The sequence below is a fragment of the Zalophus californianus genome, chromosome 13 (assembly GCF_009762305.2).
Source record: "Zalophus californianus isolate mZalCal1 chromosome 13, mZalCal1.pri.v2, whole genome shotgun sequence".
In the NCBI taxonomy this organism is placed as follows: domain Eukaryota; kingdom Metazoa; phylum Chordata; class Mammalia; order Carnivora; family Otariidae; genus Zalophus; species Zalophus californianus.
In genome coordinates this window covers 69,487,521-69,508,861 of record NC_045607.1, presented here as the reverse complement: position 1 = coordinate 69,508,861, position 21,341 = coordinate 69,487,521, and the positions used below count along the sequence as shown (strand labels likewise).

The window sequence follows — 21,341 nt, the reverse complement described above, 5'->3', positions numbered from 1 at the left end:
CAAGGAGCTACATGTGTGAAGGATCTGAGGTGAAAAAGTGCTGAAGACATTTAACAGAAAGAGGGAAGACCAAAGTGGATGGGTCACTGCAAGGAAGGGGGTCAAGCACTGGGAGCAGACTGGGGAAAGAGGTACTGAGATCAACAGGGGTTCTAGCAGCCACTTTAATGGTTTTTCATTTTATCCTAAGGGCAATGGGAAGTCATTAAAGAAATTTATAGCAGAAAACGAAATGGTCTGATACAACTAAAACTCTAAGACTATTGCTCCGGTTAGTGTACGGACAGTGGATCAGGAGGGAAGAGGGCGGGCTAGTTAGCAGGTAGTAGCAGTGGCCCAGGGAGGAGAGAGTGGAGCCAGGAGATCAAAATGGAGGCGGAAAGAAGTGGAAGGTCCTTGGAAGGACTTATTTTTTTTTCAAGATTTATTTATTTAGAGAGAAATAAGCTGGGGGAGGGGACAGAGGGAGAGGGGGAGAGAGAGAATCCCAAGCAGACGCCATGCTGAGAGCAGAGCCCAACATGGGGCTTGACCCCAGACCCTGGGATCATGACCTGAACTGAAATCAAGAACTGGATGCTTAACCAACTGAGCCACCCAGGCGCCACTGGAGGACTTCTTAGAGTATTCCACCAGCCCTTGACTGCATGCTTCAGGACTCCCTGTTAAGTGAGAAAAGCAAATTCCCTCCGTGGGTAAGTCACTGTCTCAGTGACATGCGGCTGCTGGCAATCCCTAGCTGATGTGCCCTCTTCGTTGCTGCATTGGCTTGGTTTGCAGTTGAGTGCAGCTCGCTGAAATAATGTGTGTAAAGTTCATGGCCATGCTGAACTTCCAACCACAAAGCTGAGCTCAAGTCAGCCATCACAGCATCTTTGGGGTGCTGCAGCCAACTCCTTCTGAGGAGCTTCAGTGAGGCTCAGCTCATCAATTTGCTTTGAAAACTCCCCATCCTATTTCCCAGTAGTCTCCCTCCTGTGACCCTCTGGACATGGTGGCAAGTCTTCGGGCATCCAAATATATACCTCTTAGTGGAAGGGAGCTGAAAGCATCGGTAGATTAAGTTGTTGGCCAAACTGCACCAGTATCATGATCCATAGCCAGTCGTTCACATTCCCACTATGGCATCAATACTCTGCCTGGCATTGTGGTTATAAAACAAGCTCCAGAGGGCAAGGACCTAAGCTTATCCAATGTTGTTTCCCCACAGTGAACATGGCACTAACTAAATACAGATTTGTTAAAATGTACTCTGAGAAAGGTACGTGAAAAGAAGCAAGATTAATGAGAGATTGCAAGGGGGGTGGGTGTTACTACTTACACCATGCTTTATGTCGGTGACCTCACTTGAGCCTCCCAGATGTGATGCAGTAAGTAGTGTCATCTCCATTCCATAAAGGAAAAACCAATGGCTTTATGGGAGGCAATGACTTACCAAAGTCACATGGAGAGTCGCGTAAGCACCAGAATAGAGCCCCGGGCTTCTGATGTAGGTCACCATATTGGACAACTCCAGGAGGGGGTGTTTATGTGGACCAGAGAGTGAAGGGTGCCCTTCAGGAACTCAGGACTGGGCAGGAGTGGGCAGGGCTGTACGGAATCCGCATGCAGACTTGTTACAGTTACTCCACTGCTACATTTGGCTTATGGGTTTTATTCCTATTTCAATGCAAAAGAGAGACTCTAAGACATAAAGTAATTTATGTTCATCTAGTTAGTAAGTGGCTAAGCTAGAACAGGAAACCAGGTTTGTTGACTCCCAAACCCATGTTCATTCTGTGGCTTCGTGGGTCTCCCATGTGGACACACTGTCTTGCGTTTCTGCACCAATGCCTCTCAACCAAGAGTCTGGGTAGCCTTTGAACACAGGATGGTGTGTTCAGACCAGAGACGACCCATGAAGCCACAAAATGAATATGGCCCATATTTCTAAAGCATCAATTTTCATAAATGATTTGGAGACGAACCATTATTTTTGATAATGCATCGTGGAGTCTAATGCAACAATTATTAATATCAGATGTTAAAGATGAAACATAGAACTTTGAAGAAATTCCAGACTTGCTGTCAGCACCTGGGGCTGGAGCCACAGATATGGTCCCAGTTGTTCCCCACACCCCTGGTCTTTTACTTCTTTCTGTGTTTTGGGGTGCTTTGGTGGAAAGGTTTGAGAAGCACCTAGTGACAACACACTGGTTTTCCATAACACCAAGCTGCCGCTATCGTTGGGTGAGAAACAGAGCCCCAGTTCTCATAACATGTGCACTTTCTTTGGGTATATTTTGTCTGTAGGTATGTCTGGAGAGATGGGAGATTGATGAATTTTAAATGTAAGGTAATTAAAGGTAATTTAAATTAAAGGCAATGTCTTTAGCACAGAGCCTTGCACAGAATAGGTGATTGAGAGTTAATTTTATATTATTTCTTAGCTCTCACGATCATCATAAGAAATCACAAGTCTTTTGTAACCAAGGTCACAATCTCTATGCGCTACATGTATCACAGACATTGCAGAAAAGGACCATAATGATACCCAGGTAGGTATTCAGAGCTCCCTGGAGGAAGCAACTTTCTCATTATCGTTACACTCCCGTGGACACAAGACATCAGTTTTTCTATTAGAATGAACGTCTGCAGCTGGGAGGAAAGAAGACTTTATTCATCTGAAACTGGCTCTGGTGTATTAAGTCTTCATCTCAGGCTAATGGTGGAATGTACATTCTGGCAAGGTCTTCAGTGTTAACTAATGGGCTGGGGTTAATGGGGGGACAGATGGATGGTGTCCACCCAGAAACCTGATCTCTCCACTTACTGGACTTGATGCATCCAGGGCAGCAGTAACCACAGTAATCACCGCTGATATGGAGAGTGCTGATTCTATTACAGAGAAGATTTTTTTGTTTTGTTTTCCTACTCTGTGAACAAATCACTGATTTCTTCCTTTGTAAAAGCTAGCTGGAATACCAGCTCTTCTGAATTATTTCCATAGAAACGATTTCACATTGGAAATTTGGTGCCGAACCAACACACTGAAACCATCTTAACACAGACAATGACATGAACATACATTGCTCCCACTTTTCTGATTGCCTCTGCTCAGTGCATGTTGGTCCCTGTTGGCTTTTCATCGTGAAAGGGTGCCGTGCTTTGGTCTCAAATGTTAAAGAGTCAGATGGTCTCGTGGGTTTAAAACCATAATGCTTAGGAGGCTATAAAAGGCTCAGGAACACTGAACATTTAAAAATGGCAGCTTGATAAAATGTATATGGTTGGAATATACAACTTCCTATTGCTGAGTGATGCGGAGGTACAAGAATCACACTCCAGCCAGCGTGCTGTATTAGTGCTTCCCAATAGCATCATCCTCCCCTTCACCCCCTCAGGAAACTCCCCATCAAGTTTGATAAGAGTTAGTGGGATGGGGCTGGGGGTGACGATCAGAGGCAGGGGGACATATGTTGTTACTTCTAATTTCACTTTATTATTAAGATGGAAATCTTTGCTTCTAGATTTGAATGTGATTCTTAAACGTCGGTGCAACTGTAGTTTTATGCTTTACTGAGAGATGACTTAATTTGCTTCTGATTAGAGCCAGATGTAAAATAAGAAGAAGCCACAGTCACTTCTGAGACTGGGCTCTTTGTTCTTTAAATTGTATATAGTGCACAAGCGGGAGACAACGGGACCCAGGAGGGATGTCGCTTACGGCGACATGGAGTCCTGGAAGCCCTCTGCCTTTATCTTCACATCACTAGGGAGTCCAGGGTCTGCCTGCTCTCCCTGCCTGCTCTTCCCTCCCAGGGAACCCCAGGTGGAGGAGGGGCTAGAGTGATGGGGGGGGTAGATTGCCCTAAGGTTTGCACTGGAACTGAATCTTCTGTGGGACAACAGCAGGTCAAGCCGCTTGCTAAGCTTTAGAACTAGTTGGTAATAATCAAGAGTTATCCAGGAGGGAAAGGAACAGTGGGGTCAAACCTTCAGTTTGGGGACATCAAGATGCTGATAAAGGACCACATATCTGCATTCTGGGCCAGAATTACACAGCTCCTAGTGTGTAGAGCTACTCTTGCTTTCCCAGAATGTACTGGAGTCAGAAGGAGGAGTGTTGGCAAGGAGAGTATTATGGACTAAATGTATGTCCTCCCGCCTTAGCCCCCAGTGTGAGGCTATTTGGAGATGGAGCCCATAAAGAAGTAATTAAGGTTAAATGAGGTCATTGGGTGAGGTCCTAATCCAATAGGATTAGTATCCTTATAAAGAGACAGCTGAAGCTCACTTTTTCTCTGCACACATACGAGCTCTGTGCAGGAAGGGATCTCCCACCAGAAACTGAACTCACTGGAACCTTGATCTTGGACTTCTAGCCTCCAGAAATGTAAGAAAATAAATGTCTGTTGTCTTAGCCATCGAATCTATGGTATTTTGTTATGGCAGCCCAAGCGGACTAATGCAGAGAGCCTTTCCTAGCTCTGAATCTGACTCCATGTCAGACTTGAGACAGAATGGGAAGGGTGCCATGCATTTGGAGATCTAGGTCCTGCTGCAGACGCTACCATGCCTTAGCTGTTTTGTCTTGGGTAAATCACTTCAACTCTGGGCCTGGAGATTCCTCACTTTTTAAGTTGGGATAAAAGATCATATCTAACTAGCCCCACAGGATTACTAGAGAATCAAGAATCAAATACTTAGCATAACAACAACAGCTAGTATTTTTTTGCACATTTACTATGTACTGAGCATTATTCTAAGAAATTGATTGATTGATTGATTGATTGATTGATTTTAAAGTCAGGTTCACTGAGGTATAATATACATACAGTAAAACTCACCTTTTTTAGTGTACAGTTCTGAGTCTGCGCAAACACAATCACTTAACTGCCACCATAACCGAGTTGTGGGACACTGCCATCACCCCCCAAAATTCTTTTGTGTCCCTGTAAAGTAAGCCTCCCACCAATTCCCATCCCCTGACAACCATGGGTTCTCTAGACCTATAATTTTGCCTTTTCAAGAAAATCATATAAATGGCATCACACAATGGCACCACAGAGCTTTTCTAATATGAAATTTTAATCTTTAATCGATCAGTTGATTCAATTAATTCAATGAGTCCATTAATTCAATGAATCATTTAATAATTTAAGTGATTTAACAATCATTTCATCTTCACAAACATATTTTGGGGTACAAAAAATAATGATAAAAATGAATAGATGTGAAAATGATAAGAAAAAGCAAAAAAGTATTGTACAAACATGAGGTGTTATTATTGTTATTTTCATCACTTTTGTTATTATTTATTGGTAGAATAAAGACAAAATCAATTTCTAGTGGAAATTTTGTATTGAATTTGCCATATCTGCTCACCTAGAATCTGAGTGTCTGAAGATAGCAATTTTAGCTCTGTGACCTTGCCCTTCAAAACATGATCATTTGCCTTGTTCTGACAGCAGAGATTTAACCATGAAAAAAAAAAGTATTTGCAAAGATATGGTTAGCAATAGGGTCCAGCACATCCTCTCTTTGACTAATTCAAAAACACTTAGCTTGAAATTACTAATCTGTAATCCTTATGTCTATGACCACATCGGTAATGGTAAAAGATAATGAGAGATTTCTAGGCTACAAGTAACAGTGATTTCCGGTGTAGCAATAATCAGTTCCCACTGTAAAGGAGACAATGATCAGGCTGTCACCAGGGCTCCTCTTGACTCAACCTGAGCTGGGTTCATTCAGGGCTTCTAGGCAGGGCAGGAAGGGCTGAATTTCTTCCCATGAAGTATCCCCTGGTTCAGTAGCCACATGCCATGGAAGCATCCCACCACTCTTCATAATAGAAGGATTCTGATCTTCCTGGATGTGGTCATAAAGTGCCCACAGTCTGACCACAGTGGTTCCAGGTTCTCCAAGGAGAATATTTTGTGTAAATTGTTTCTCTCTCCTTTTTTAAACTTCATGTTACAGATGTAACACATAATAAATAAGTAAATAAGGTCCAGCTATTTCTTAAAGTTTATAGCTTTCATGAATTTTTAAGGAACAGGTCAGGAGAAACTGCTGAGGCAAAGCAGCTGGGTATAGGGTGTGACAAGGAGGTCTAGGAGCCTCTTCAATATTTCAAGTGGCCAGAAACCTCTGACAGCTAATCATCTCTTAATGGGGCTTGCTCTTTGGCCTGCATGTTTCTAAGGGAATAAAATGTTTGGCCTCCAAACAAGTTATCACTCACTCATTGACTAAACACCACACGCTGAAAGTAGCCTCCCAGGCATCATTGGTCTTAGCTAGTTGAGTGTAGAAGGTCCCAGATTAGCATTACTCACCTTTAAATCACCAGTGGTTTCAAAGCCAGCTAAGCATTTGCTTTGGATCTGGAGACAGGCTCCAGCCTCCCATTATGCCTCTCCTAAACAGAGAAGGGAGACCAGACATCATGGCGGCTGGAGAATGAGTTGTGGAGGAGACAGGCATGAACATTTGGGGGAGATGAAAGAATTAGACAAGACAAAATGCAACATGGGATTTTGGAATGGGACCGGACAAGAGAGATTTGAGAGGAAACTCAAGGAAAGGGAGGAGAAATAGACCTGGAAGGGGCCACACTGAGAAGTATGGAAGCAACAGGAGAAGAGAAGAGCAGAGGAAGGAAGGGGAAGGAAGAGGTGATGATGAGGGAAAAAGGAGGATGGTAGATTTATTGTATGTTCATCCCAATGGAAGGAGAAGAGCTAAGCTTGTCACCTCCTCTCTCATCTCCCAGAACACCAGGAAAATAGATATTGCATTCCTCATTAACTTGTACCAGCAATAAAGATATTTTGTATATTTGTAAAAATGAGAAAGAACCTAGGCTCCTGGTGTGAAGAGTGGTGGGAGGGAGAGCTGTCTTCAGTACTATTGGTCACCAGTTTATATCTACACTTGCTCAGCAAGTGCCAGGATTTCCCTAAATCCTAGTTTTCCAATGTGGAAAAAATGAATCATATTGTTTGTTAAGCCACGGGGAAATTTTCACAATTTACCTTGCGACCAAAGAGTATGTACCCAAAGAGCGCTCCTTGGGTTAAGAAATATTGTTGTTGAACTGATTAGATGTGTCCAATTTGATTTAAAAATAGTAAAGTCATTGATTACTAACACAAGATAATTTTACCAATGGTTTTTTAGTATTTTCTTCAGGATTTATTGTCTTAAACACCTTGAGCACAGGTATATTTAAAGGATGCTCAGGCCTCGGTATTTTAATTAGAGCATAGTGGTTATTTTTGATTAACCAGATCATCCTATCCATGTCACCATCAAAATTATGAGGTATCCAGGAAACAAACACTAAGAAATAACTGAACAGTTCTTTTCTTGAAATGCTTTAAAGACAAGATCCATTATTTTCCATAACTTGATTTATTTTAGATACTATGGAATTTTGTTTTGGTCACAGGCCTCAGACATGGTTCTGATTTATTTCACTGACTTAAGCAAGTTGCAATGATTAGAGGCCAAGATGGTCATCAGTCCTTGTGTTCTTCACTCCTTAACATTCTTCTTCTCTTTTAGAAAAGATTGATTTATTTTATTTATTTATTTTAGAGAGAGAAAGGGAGGGGGAGAGAGCGAGTGGGGCAAGGAGCAGAGGGCGAGAATCTCAAGCAGACTCCCCACTGAGCACGGAGTCCCACTCAGGGTTCAATCCCAGGATTCATGAGATCATGACCTGAGCCGAAACCAAGAGTCGGACGCTCAACCCACTGAGCCACCCAGGCACCCCACTTTAACTTTCTTCTTTAGTCTGCCCTTTTTCTCCAGCTTCAGAGGATATGAGATGCTAATCACCAAATGTAGAAAAATAGTCCTCCATATTATGCATTATGACATCTTTCTAGACTTCCTCCCCAGGTCAAATAGTTTCAGGTCAGTACCATAGACCCCTGCCCCTCCTCCCCCGTCTCCTGCACAGAAGGCAAATCAAGGAAGGGATAGGGCTCCCCACACAACTCAGGGAGCTCTCGTACTCCATGTGAACTCCAGAATTTTTGGTTGAATTTTTAGAAGTTATGAATTTCACTAAATGTTTCTTATTTGTAGCATCAAATAGATGAGCCAGTTTCTATCAATTTAATACAAGTTTGGTTCTGTCAGGAGTTCAGAGAGTTACTGGAGGTTAGATAGGAGAGTAGTGAATGCTGATCTCTTTGAAAGAATGTGTTGAGAATTCTTCTCTAAATATCAGCACTCATAAGAACCCCGCTCAAAGACATGATAAGCTTACCAACCAACCCCCTCATGCCTGGCCAGATATAACTGAGAAGCACCCATCTTTCTTGAGGCGGGTGATCTGTTAGCAAAAGAAAGGAGTGCCTGCCATGTTGCCAGAGCTGTGCTGAGGGGTGCCGGACTGTCTTTGGGCAATTCACGGGACTGCAGCAGGACTGAGAGTTCCTTGAAATGGTGTGATTTGAGCTCGTCTTCAGGAGCTCTTTGGGGAGTAGGTAGAAAGGAAAGGGGATCAGACTTCCAAGAGGCATGAGTAAGTTCGGCCTGGGTGAAGCACCACACAACTGGGCCTGGGGGCTGAACACAGGGCATGTATTAGAGATTGCAGAAGCAGGACGCACAGAACGACCCGTGGGAACAAGTACCGGACAGCCAGTGGGCAGACATTATTGTGTGCCCTGACGTAAGCTACTTCAACTCTCTGAAATTAGGGGGCATTATTTGCAATATAAAGGCAAACCAATGTCTACCCCTGAGTGTAACTACTGAGTTCGAGTGGAAATTCTTTGAGTGGAAATTCTTTGTAAAAGTGAACGACTCTGTGCTGATGGATGATGATGGTGGCCAAGTGGTGGTGAGCGATTACGGAACCACAGTGTTTTGTGCTAAAAATAATCAAGGGCTGGTCTAACCTGTCCACATTTTACCGGTAAGCCAGACCTGAAGTGACTCAGCTGAGCTAGTTAATGGCACAGCGGGAGCTAGGTCCCCAGTGTTTTGGGTTGAGGAAAATAAACATCTCAAGTCCAAATCAAGTCCCTGGCTGCGTGGATTTCCCATCTGGCTTCAGCTCAGTCTGGTGAGTTTACTGCCGAGCACGCGCCTGACGCGCCTGGATCCTTGGAGAGCCCCGCCCGGCACCGTGGCAGGTCCAGCTCTCGAAGCAGCACTCTGACTCCCCGTGTCATACTTGGGATGGCATTCCATCTCACAGATACTGAAGCCAGGGTGTGAGGGCAAGTTGCCAGGTAGCACAATGCAAAACAAATGCCTCATTGTGTTTGTGGCCACTCAGTATGTGGTTTTGTGAAGTCCAAAAGCCATCCAGTCGCTGTGACTGGAATGTGACAGCAATCGGTAACAACAGTGACTCTATTCCCCCACCCACTTGGTCTACTTTTGTGGCATGCTCCAAAATCCTGAGAAAGGCCTGCAAAAGAAATGTTCAGAAATGTTCTAAATGGGTTTGGAAAACTTGTGAACCCTGTCTGAACTTTTATTAGATTCTCCCACCACTCACCCGTTTGACATCAGAACAAGGAAAGCATTATTTATAACAGCGCGTGTGAAATCCCAGAAGGGACTCTTGAAAGAATTAACGTGAAAAATGTGTCCCAAAGAGACTGCAAGCATAAAACAAATGATCAGATGGGAAAACATGTAAATCAAAAGTGGAATCTTTTTTTCTCCTTTAAAGGAAACAGGAGCTTTTTCTTTGGCCATTAGCAACACGGGACAGGGAAACTGGGGAGGGTCGGGGCCACCATCGGAGGAACCCCAGAGCACTTGTCCCTGCACAGCGAGGCACAGAGGAGAGTCGTGTGCACTGGCTCTTCTTAATGTCTCCAGAATGGAGGAGATAAGATAGTAAAGCTCACCGGGAAGGGAGAGACACCTTGAATGCATTAGTGCGTTGGAATTTACGAAGCACTTTCACAAACATTGTCTGTTTGAATGTTTACCTCACCATCACCCTGGGAGGTATAAATTCTTACCTATACCGCATAGTTGGAGCAACTAGGGCACAGAGAGGTTTAGCAACTAGTCAAGGACACCCAACTAGGAAATGGTGCCCTGGGACCCACCTTCTAACATCGCAAACTGAGGATTGTCCATGACATTCCCGGTGTCTATGCACATGGTATCTTGTTAGGTTAGCACATCCCACAGTGGGAGTTTAGCTGTCTGATTCTGGACGTGTGGAAGCGATTCTCCGACTCTCTCCCTCTCCCCACGAACACCCATTCGAATTAGTTTAAATCACTAAGTTAAACAAAATCAAATCTGTTTTTTTTTTCCCGCCAAACTCCCAAGACACGTTAAGAAGACTCTGTGCATCATGACTCTCCAAGAAGCGAGGCAAGTTACAGGTTACAGCATATTTGGCAGGTCTGACCTAGGAACTTTTGTGGGGAGCTGGCTCTTACTATTTTGAGGGCCCAGTATCCAAAAGGTTACCACGTGTTTGTCCATAATGTCCTAGTTCTCTTTTTATCCCTCACAGACCGACTGTATCTTGATCATAAATCTGGATTTTAATTGCAATATTCCCATAAGATAAATAAATATGTCTTTTTCACTAAAAACCTGCACAGAGACCTCTCACTCCACGGGACTCTGCACTGTGTAGCTCCCTGCACCTGCCACAAAAGCTTCTCCTTGCTTCTGGTATGTGGGCCGCCAGCACCTGAGCAGATCATTCCACCTTGGTCCTTGGGAGTATCTGGAAACAGGGGAAACCCCTTGTGTACTGGCACATTCCCTTTGCCAGAGTCCTGGGCCCATGGGTCAAGAGCCGGGCAGTTACTCAGCAGGCCAGCGGCACCAACATGGCGTGCTGAGATGGCCACTGGCATCCTCTCTGGTCCGTCAATGCCTGTGCCACACAGGTTCTGTTTTGAATATTGACCCTGATGGGAAGTATTGACATCACCTCCAGGCATGTCCAGGCAGCTCCATGAAGGATATCTGTGCCCGTGGAAGAATAGCTGCCTGTTACTGCCTGGTGAGAAGTAAGAGACAGAATTGAAACCTGATCGAAGGCTACCCACCTCTACTTAGTGTCTGAGCTGGGGGTGTGTTCAAAGCTGAACAGTAAAGATATGAGGGCACCTCACCCCTGACCCAGGAATTTATGTCCCTACTTGTCAGATCTGGAGTGCTTGTACAGAGAAGAATGGAGGGAAAAAACCCCGCAGGACACCCTCCTCCTTCGACACTCAAGCTTTCTTTGATGCTAAGAGCATCGCTGGAAATCGCCAAGCATGTTACACATCCCTGACATGCTCAGCTCCTTGGGCTCAGGGGTTGGGTGGCATTTTTCAGGCACCGTTAGTCTATTTCTTTCCTTTAATGAGTCAGAAATGGACACTGACAATTGTAATCGGGCATCCGTCTGAGAACGCAGGGGCTGACGGTCTAACCCCTGCTGTCTGTGTGGTCACCTGTCGCCCGGGCATCTGGCAGTACGTTTGGTCTGGTAGCTCTGGGTTTTCCAGCGTGAAAACCAGGACTCAGCACCCACAGGGCTACTGTGCAGAAATTTGATCATGGTTTTAAGATCAGAGAGCCCCGATGGGCTACAAACCAAAACATGAAATTCTTAACTTTTCTCCAGGAAGTCGGAAATCATAAACAAGTGTCCTTGTCAAACAAAGTACCCTATGCCTGTGGCAAAGCTCTTGCCATCTAATGCCTCAGCCTTACTGTTTTCATAAAATGGACTTTCCCCAAACTGGATCTCTTTATTTTTGTACACAAGCTCAATTGTAGTGGAGCAAAGTCCTAAGCTTGGGGTCCGAAGACCTGACTTCTTTGTGTCCATAGCAACGTGAGCCTCCGTTGCTTCATCTGTAAAGTGGGACTAATCGTTTTTGCCCTGCCCATGGCTGGATTGTGTGAGGGCATTTGAGGCAGCACTATGCACTCATCCTAAGACCTGCAAGTGGAAGGAAGCTCCAAGCTTGCTAAGAAAGTAGAGTCATTTGGTGGATCATTTTGGACACAGCTTCCTACTTGTTTCCTGGCCAAAGTTAATTAGAAGACTGAATCACCTTCATACCAGGAAGCTCGTGTGTGTGTGTGTGTGTGTGTGTGTGTGTGTGTCTGTGTGTCTGTGTGTTTTATCCAGGATGAACATCTGCCCCATCGTCATCTCTTTCTGCCCTATCTAGTTACCAGAAAGAGAGAATAGCAAAAAAATATGAAAGAAATACTTTGACCATTCTTTGCCCTCTGTCTCTGTTGCTTGTTTCTTATAAAGAAATTGTATTTCCCTCATGTGTTTATAAATAATTAGAATTAGCAAATACAAATAAAGGGAAGGACAAAAGTGCCCCCCCTCATTTGCATTCTACCCTTCTTCCCCCTGATGATGGGAACTTGGTTTCCGGGTGACTGATGCCTCCTTTCTCCCCCTCTCCACCAGGTTGGTGGCCACACAATGCTGCCCATTCGCTGGATGCCTCCAGAGAGCATCATGTACAGGAAGTTCACCACAGAAAGTGATGTCTGGAGCCTGGGCGTCGTGTTGTGGGAGATCTTCACGTACGGCAAACAGCCCTGGTACCAGCTGTCCAACAACGAGGTGCGCAGTGGGCTGGGCGAGACCCCCAAGGGCTGACGTCCAGAGGCGTCCCTCAGCTGGAGGCCAGGAGACAAAGTTGTGTGGCTTTGTGGGGAGCAGCACCGCCCACATGGCCTCTCTATACCTAAATGTCATGGCCAAAGTCTAGTCACTCTCTGAGTTTAAGAGTTCTAGAGAAAGAAAAGCAGTGTTTGCTGACACACTTGGGACTCGCCAGTGATGGGACAGAGGGATCGCGTTGTGCTGCTCATCTGGTAAATTTGTAGCAGATGTGGCACCCCCACACCTTCAGAATCCAACTAGTTTTTTTGGTAGTATTCAATAAGGTTTTAAGGCTTTTTTTTTTTTTTTTGCACATTTCACTAGAACATTCTAGTGTTTTATTTTCCCATTTCAATTATTTTACAACTATTGTCTATACTTGAGGCATAGCTTCTTGGTCAGGCACCTCACATCCTCTTCAGGCCCACATTTGTCTTTTATCCCAACTCCTCTCATTTCCACAGCTTGGAGTCCCCTTGTCAGTCAGCACCCTGACGTGAAAGTTCCAGGCTCCATCACAGGCCAGTAAGACTGAAACACATTGGAATTCCAGAGTGAGGTGTGGGAGCACCCCACAGAGAGAAAGCATTTCTCCACCAGTTTGACGACATTGGTGTGCCTAGAAAAAGGGATATAAACCAATGAAATTAACCATGATTTACCAACCTATAATAATTGTTCTCTTCCTTCAAAAAAAAAAAAAGTGAACACTGAGTGGGTTTCTTTAGGGCAGCCCTCTCCTTGCACGGACATTTGTTTTACTGGCTTTGTTTTTCTTCTTGTCTGATTCTGTCTTCGATCTCTGTCCTGTCCAGGTGATAGAATGCATCACTCAGGGCCGAGTCTTGCAGCGACCTAGAACGTGCCCCCAGGAGGTCTACGAGTTGATGCTGGGGTGCTGGCAGCGAGAGCCCCATATGAGGAAGAACATCAAGGGCATCCACACCCTCCTTCAGAACTTGGCCAAGGCATCTCCGGTCTACCTGGATATTCTAGGCTAGGGCCCTTTCCCCCAGACCGATCCTTCCCAAAGCACCTCCTCAGATGGGCCGAGAGGATGAACGTCTTTTAACTGCCGCTGGATGCCATCAATCTGCTGTTCTTCACTCCGACAGTATTAACAACAAAGACACCGAGAGGCTTTCAGAGGGAAGCCATGTGCACTTCTCCATCCGTAGACACAGTATGAACTTCTTTTTGGCATTGTCTCTTTCTCTCTTTCCACCTCCCTTGGTTTCTTCCCTAGTTTTTGTTTTCTCTTTTCTTCTTCTTTTTTTTTTTTTTTGTTTTTGGTCTTTTTTTTTTTTTTGGTCTTCCTTGCTTCATAGCCCTTACCCCTTCTTTTGAATCAATCTGGCTTCTGCATTACTATTAACTCTGCATAGACAAAGGCCTTAACAACCCTAATTTGTTATATCAGCAGACACTCCAGTTTGCCCACCACAACTAACAATGCCTTGTTGTATTCCTGCCTTTGATGTGGATGAAAAAAAGGGAAAACAAATATTTGACTTAAACTTTGTCACTTCTGCTGTACAGACATCGAGAGTTTCTATGGATTCACTTCTATTTATTTATTATTATTACTGTTCTTATTGTTTTTGGATGGCTTAAGCCTGTGTATGAAACAGGAAAACTTGTGTTTAATCTGGGAAGCCTTTATCTATGGGAGATTAAAACCAGAGAGAAAGAAGATTTATTATAAACCACAGTATGGGAGGAACAAAGACAACCATTGGGATCAGCTGGCGTCAGTCCCTACTTAGGAAAAACCCAGCGACTGTTAGCTGGGAGGAATGTATTCGGCACCTTCCCCTGAGGAGCTTTCTGAGGAGTAAAAAGACTGTTGGACTCTGTGCCATGGACTATTCTTTTCCCATCACCAGAAACACTAGGGTGTAGTACAGAGAAAAGATGGCTTCCATGAGACGCAAGATGGCGCATCACACACCCGGACAGTCTTGTCTTTGCAGGTCATGGTGATAGCACTGGTTTGTCTTTCCAGGTGTTGTCCACTGAACTTTTGTCGAGTTTAGCTGAAAATGGGTGAATTCTTGTCCAGAGGTCGTTTCAGGGTCAGGTGGGAAAGCCAAAGACTTGGAAAAGATAGGACAAGCTATAAATTCGGAGGCATTATATTGAACTTTTCAGATAGTGGTTCCCTCCGACCCTTCCCCTCCGCCCCACCTGTCCTTTAAACTGTGCAAGCAAAATTGTGCATGGTCTTCGTCGATTGATACCTTGTGTGCAGAAACTACCGCTCCAGACGTCGTGCCCCTGATATGTAGAGCAGATCCATAAAAGGTATAACTTATATAATTAGGGGAAGCTAATGGAGTTCATTAGCTGAGTATAAATGTCTCTGGGTCGTATGGTGGCGATGAGTTTTAGCGAATATGGACCCTGAAGCCTGGATGTCCTCATCCACTTCGAACGGACTGTGGGACTGTGGAAAGGGCAGACTCAGTCCACAAGGGAAAAGAAACCTCACCCTGGGGGCATCACATACATTGATGTTCAGCGTGCACAGGCCAAGACCCTGCTCTGGGCTCTGGTTGGGAGAGAGGTTTCATTCCCAGTGTACTCCATTGTCAGTATGCTGTTTTGTTTTTTTCCACTCCATTAAAAGAAGTAAAAATTTTTAAAAAATCAGGCACAGTATGCCAATGGGAAGCTATGCCCAGACCAAGCTTTGGAGGTGTGCTTCTGGGTATAGTCATGGGTTTTGCGAAAAGAGGTTGTAAATTTAAATAGAAATTTACAGTTATTTGGATGATCGGTTTTACCAAGGAAGAAAAATATTTCTGTTCCTCAAGAAACCTTGCTACCCTCTGTGAGGGGAATTTTGCTAACTTGACATCTTTATAACACAAGACAGATTGAAAGTGAGTGATTTTAATTCATCTTAGGACATTTTATTTCGTATTTGTTTCTGAAGGTGCAATTGCTCTGTTCCGATTTTGCTTGCGCCCTTAATTCCTGGAGCACCTTATTTTCCATTTATAGGCTTTGAGAGCCTGTTCTCAAAAAAACAAGTGTCAATTAACAGAGAACAAAAGGAAACCGAGTAGCATCAGCAGTCAAGTGAAGGGGGTTGAACAAGATGAACCCTACAGTCCCTTCAAGTTCTGCACTGGCCTATGAGACACAGGAGCTGAGTTGATTGTTCTCTTTGTCGGTGAAAAAAAAACCCTCCAGAATACACATAACAATATAACGAAAGCCATATCTCCATGATATATACCTGCACGTATATATCCTATCAAGGACCCATGGTACTGTTAAAACACTGTGGCACTCTGTGAAGCAGTAAAGAAGGGGCAGATTTGTACAAAACCTTTCTAGATTCCATCAGTGATGACCTGAACACCTGCACAGATTTGTCATTCTGCGTGACTGGTCAGCTGCTTGGGGGCGGGGCGGAGGGGGGGTGGCAGGGGGCAGGGGGAGAAGCTGCAAGTTATTTGTTTTATTTTAACAGAGAGCAAAGGAGATAAATATGCTAAGGGATCAAATTCAAGAAAGGCTGCACAGTTTTAAAGCAAGGATTTGTTTAAGGCAAATGAGAAGATGGGAGCATTCTATTCCATTCCAATGTGTTTTCCTCTGAAGGAAAAAAGCAAAAAACAAAAACAAAACAAAACAAAAAAAATCTCCTTACCTTCTGACAAGTCCCTCAAGGTCTTGAAATTAAAGGTTCTATGCAAGTGCAAAGTTTTACAGTTATTTATATTGCTAATCATTATTATTATTTTTTTCTCTGTTGTCTCAAGAGTATGTGATTTCAGAGACGTCTCGCATTGAAAGAATACCAGATTGAACGAACCACAGAATAGCTTAAAATAGTCATCGCTGTTCTTCCACCATCCCCTCTTCTCATGCTCTTTTGGTTTTTAGAAAAGGAACATCCTCGTTCTGAAGTGTAACGATCACAGAACATGGCCTGCTACCCAATTTGTGAAAAACTCCAACAGCAGTAGGGACGAACCTAATTCTCTCGCCAAACTCAGTCTGACTATTGTTTCCATTTACCGATTGTTTCATAGTTTTCCAGGCGCTTTTCACATCTGTTAGCCAATTATTCCCATTTTTTGTAAGGGAGGAAATCGAGGCTCGGAGAAGTTGAGTGGCATGCTAAAAATCTCCAGGCTCGCTTCTGGCACCAGTGGGATTGAATCTAATTGTTCTGACTCTGAAGTTCATGATTCTGTCCGCTAGAGACTCCAGGATACAAACGGTCCAAGAAAGCAAGCATGCTGGTAAACTCACAAAGCAGGACATGGTTGGAAGAAGAAAACAACATATGTGAGATGACAAGCAGCTGAAATATCGTGATATATAATCATGCTTATAGCTTCAGCTCAATCTTTGTACACTGAACCAGCATCATAATCAGGCTTATTTAGAAAACATTTTGAACTATGCTATAAAAGATCCTATCAGAATCCATATTATACATATGTGTTCACATCCGCGCTACCTGTGGTATTTTCATGTATTTATATGTGTGTTATAAATACTTGATTTATACATATACAGACACATAGACACAGGGTGTTTGTATGCTTATGTATAAATGTATAGGCACACAGTACTAGAGATAATGATAAGTAGGGTGCAGTATGAATAATTTGCTTAAAATCTGCTAAATAACCAAAACTTTTTAATGTCCCATTGCGGTTAGTGCTTCCATTCTCCATGTGGGTAGGACTACATCACACTTTTCAACTCTGTGCAGTACTGCATGGGTGGAAGACATATTTAAGATAATGTGCTTCCCAAAACAACTGAATCAAAGCCATCCCACTACACTGAGTCCTTTCCCTGGCTCCTTGCAAAGGAGAATGCAGACTGAAATAGATCTCCTTATGTAAAGGTCCAGGAAAGGAAAATTGATTTTTTTTTTTTTTGGTCATCTGTTTGCACATTTGTGTTATGCTCACCTTGTCCCACTGTGACCCCTTTACACTTCTGTTCAGAGTCCAAGCATTCCAGAAGAGAACCGGAATGTCGGGAGCCCAGTGTCTCAAAGGCCAATGGTGAGAAGTCCAAGACCCCACCGCAAGGCGAACGACTCTTAGGAATTCCCATATCTGAGTGGGAATACAAAGCAACAACAGTACAAATGCTGTCCTTTGCAAAGAGCCATGACAAAAGGATCCCCTGGTCAGGAACAGATGTTTCTTTTTAACCTTCCCTTTTTGCAAATTGGATCTTCTATAATGCCAATAGTATTAAATTGTATGTCTAATTAAATAAATGACTCCATACACACACACCCTCAATTCTTTTGCTCTCTCTCTCTCTCTCTCTCTCTCTTTTTTTTTTTCCCTCCCATTTGAGGATTTTCATTTCCAATGTTGAGTTCGGTTTTGCCCATCACAGAAAATCTCACTAGGGGAATGGCCGGTGACCCAATCCTCAAATGGCTAATGGAAGTTAAAGCACTTCCTTCATAGTGCATAATTGTGGAATGCAGAGACTCCCAGGTTGTGATAACAAATGTTATTCTAAAGAATTCGGGGCAGGAGAGATTTGTAATTAAATACGACAACACATGAAAGGGTTTTTCTCATTGTCGGGGCTGGAATGAATCACTGCTGCTCAAGTCAAAGGTTCTTGAATATTCTTAGTTTTTGCATTGTGTCCCCCTTCTCCTTCTACCTTTATTTATGTATGTATTTATTTATTTATTCATTTATTTATATATATATTTTGGCTCCATTCATCACAAACACAAAGCAAAGCAAAAAAAAATATATATATATATGTGTGTATATGTGTCGCAGGCAAAACACTGTGAAATTCACAACAGCAACCAAGCAACTCTTTTGCCATCTTAACATACGTCTCAGGAGACGAAACGAGAACACATGGGGATGTCATTTTTTTAAGTCTATGCATTCTAGGCCAGGTCCGTGTTTGTTTTCTTTTTTTTTTTTCTTTTGGTCTGTGCATTAACGAAAATGATCCTGAGTGAAGGTTGGCTGAACGTTCAACATAACGGAGCAAGCATAATAAAAGCTGCTAATAGCCACATGTTTGGACTGGAAAAAAAAAATAGAAGAAAATGAAATGAAATGTATAAAGGCCTACATCTTGCAGCTTGTATATCTTACTATTGCTTTAATAATGTATAAAACAACTGGAAATGTTTTAAATACAAGGTCTTTGAATTAAATGTGGATTTTAAATATGTAATCCCTTGACAAATGACCAAATTCTTGTGAAATATTGCTCCCTGCATTCATTGATCATTACCTATCACTTACAAATCTGCCGAGAGATGTGGACACTGTCTGCATCTGCTTCTGTACATGGAGAGATGTTTGTATATATCCAGGCCATATACACACACACACATTTCAATATCTCTCTGAAGATATATTGCCCCTTAAATTGTGACCTGGTATTTGGAACCCCTTTTTATTTGCTTTATTTTCCTTTTAATGTGACGTCTCTGTGCTAATACTTACTGGTTCTTGTTTTGCGATCTGTTTTGAGGTCCATTGCTTTACTAAGACCCACTGCATCTTGGCTGATTTCAAAGTGACACCAGAATATCAGTGTTTAAAAAAAAAAAAAAGTTTTGTTTGTAAATCGTGTGACCAGCTTCTCTCAACCTGACATGGAAAGTCTCTTGTACTACAGTGTATTTAATAAAAATGATGTCTTACAATAAATAACATCCTCCAAAAGAGACACTACACGTTACATGATGATTACTTTAAAAATGTATAGCATTTTCACAAGGCATGTGTGCTCTTTTTTTCAGTCTGTCTTTTTTCTGTCCATCTGTCTGTATTTTAATATGGTCACTGCAGATGCCTGCAGTGTTCATTAGTTGAAGGCAAGAAGAGTACGTGGCCTTTGGAAGAAGTTCCCTGGCTCATCCCTCCATAACCTGGCACTTTGAACTTCTATCTTGGATAACTGGAACATCACTGTCCAATAGAACTTTCTGTGATGACACAAATGTTCGACCTGCCCTGTCCAATGTGGCTAGTTGGCACTTGAAATGGGGCCAGTATGACTAAAGAACCAAACTTTACATTTGACTTAGTTTGAGTTAGTTCACATGTAAATAGCCACATGTGACTCGTGGCTACCGTGTTGCACGCACAGCACAGAGTGAGGAGATAGAAACACTGTGATTTCTAGCAGGTCAGACCTAAGAAATCTGCCAAGAAACAAGCTGGATATCATGGCATCCCAGGGTAGGGGCATCTTTGAGGATCAGAAAGACCCAAGAGCAGTAGCCAAATTGAAAATGCCACCCTCTCTTGGCCTCTCGGTTAACCAGTGTTTCCTAAATCGAAAAAGTGATGGAGAACAATGTACGGGTCGCTTTGTCAGGGGTCTCGTAGCCTGTCTCTGCCTCGCCAGCAGGTGGCCCACCCACACTTCTCCTCAGGATTTCTCAGTCCTATTTTCCAGTGTCTGACCTCTTCCCCTCCATCTCCCTCTGAGAGGAAAGGAGACATCTGGGCAATATTCCTGGTGGAGGCTTCAGGATCATAAAGCTTGGCAGCGGATTATCCCCAAATCCATCTCCTCAGGAATTCTTCCTCGTGAAAGCCCCTCTCACTGGTGCGGATGATGTTTTCCTTGAGGTAAAAAAAGACCAGGTTAACACTCAGCAGGGACTTGGGGAATTCAAATTGTGTAAGGAGGGAAACAACGTGTCCAAAAATCCAAATAAGATCATGAGTCCCTGTGGGATGGAGAGTCTATCCCGCTCAAAGAAACCGGATTAAAGGACGAAGGTTAAACCTATTGGCACCTGGCCAGCTAGAAACCAATCTGGACTATTAAAGACCCACACTTCCACCAGACCATATTCTGATAATCCCATTGTTGAGACAATTACAGTGGTCTCTATTTAAATTCCAAACCCAAGGTCAAGGTTTCCAGCGCCCTTGCCTGCTTCCTCCTCAAACACATTCTTATAGTTCACCCTTAAAGATGCCTAATTTCCTGTTGGGAGCAACACTCTTTCAATACTGTGATGAGTAACCTCGCTGATGCTTACGGCATGCCGGGGTGTTACACACGTGCGTTAGTGGCCTGTGGCTGCTTTCACAAGTTACCACACACTGGGTGGCTTAACACAACGGAAACTGATTCTTTCACAGTCCTGGAGGCCAGAGGTCTGGGATGGAGGTGTTGGCGGGACCACACTACCTCCAGAGACTCTCAGGGAGAATCTGTTCCTTACCTGGTCCAGCCTCTGGTGGCCCCAGATGTTCCTTGGCCCGTGGCCACATTGCCCCAATTTCTGCCTTAGTGGTCACCTTGCCTCCTCTTCTTCACACCTCTCCTCTGTGAGTCTGTCTTACAAGGATATGTGTGACTGCATTTAAGGCCCACCTGCATAATTAGGACAAGCTCCTTCGCTTGAGATCCCTACATCTTCTCACTTACAAGGTCACATCCACAGGTTCCAGGGTTTATGCCATGGGCATATCTTTCGAGACGACCATCAACTACAGTGTATTACCCAACACTTAAATCAATCCTGTAAGGCGGGTACTATTATTATACCCAGATGAGAAACTGAGACACTAAAGTGAAGAAACTTGCCAGGAAGTTTGATCAAAATAAATTGAACAGTAAATACAGGGCTTCCTATTTGCCAGGGAGATAGTAATTTGATGCTCAAGGGCTCCTACTCCAGGCAATAGGCAGAAATGCAGGTGTCTGGCCAGCAGAGGGAAGGCCT

General features: G+C 43.6%; 1 protein-coding gene across 3 annotated transcripts in view; it reads left to right on the top strand.

Moving 5' to 3' along the window:
* NTRK2 (neurotrophic receptor tyrosine kinase 2) overlaps positions 1-18,820 on the top strand; it is a 331,355-nt gene extending 312,535 nt beyond the window's left edge. For 2 of the 3 annotated variants that reach the window (XM_027614950.2, XM_027614951.2), the window contains exons 19-20: positions 12,419-12,577; positions 13,435-16,026. In XM_027614950.2, coding sequence (XP_027470751.1) covers positions 12,419-12,577; positions 13,435-13,620 — 345 coding nt within the window. In that variant the 3' untranslated portion in view covers positions 13,621-16,026. Of the gene's footprint in view, positions 1-12,418; positions 12,578-13,434; positions 16,027-16,392 lie in introns of those variants that run through there. The other variant, XR_003523612.2, reaches the window with a different exon arrangement.
* Positions 18,821-21,341: the final 2,521 nt, after the last annotated feature.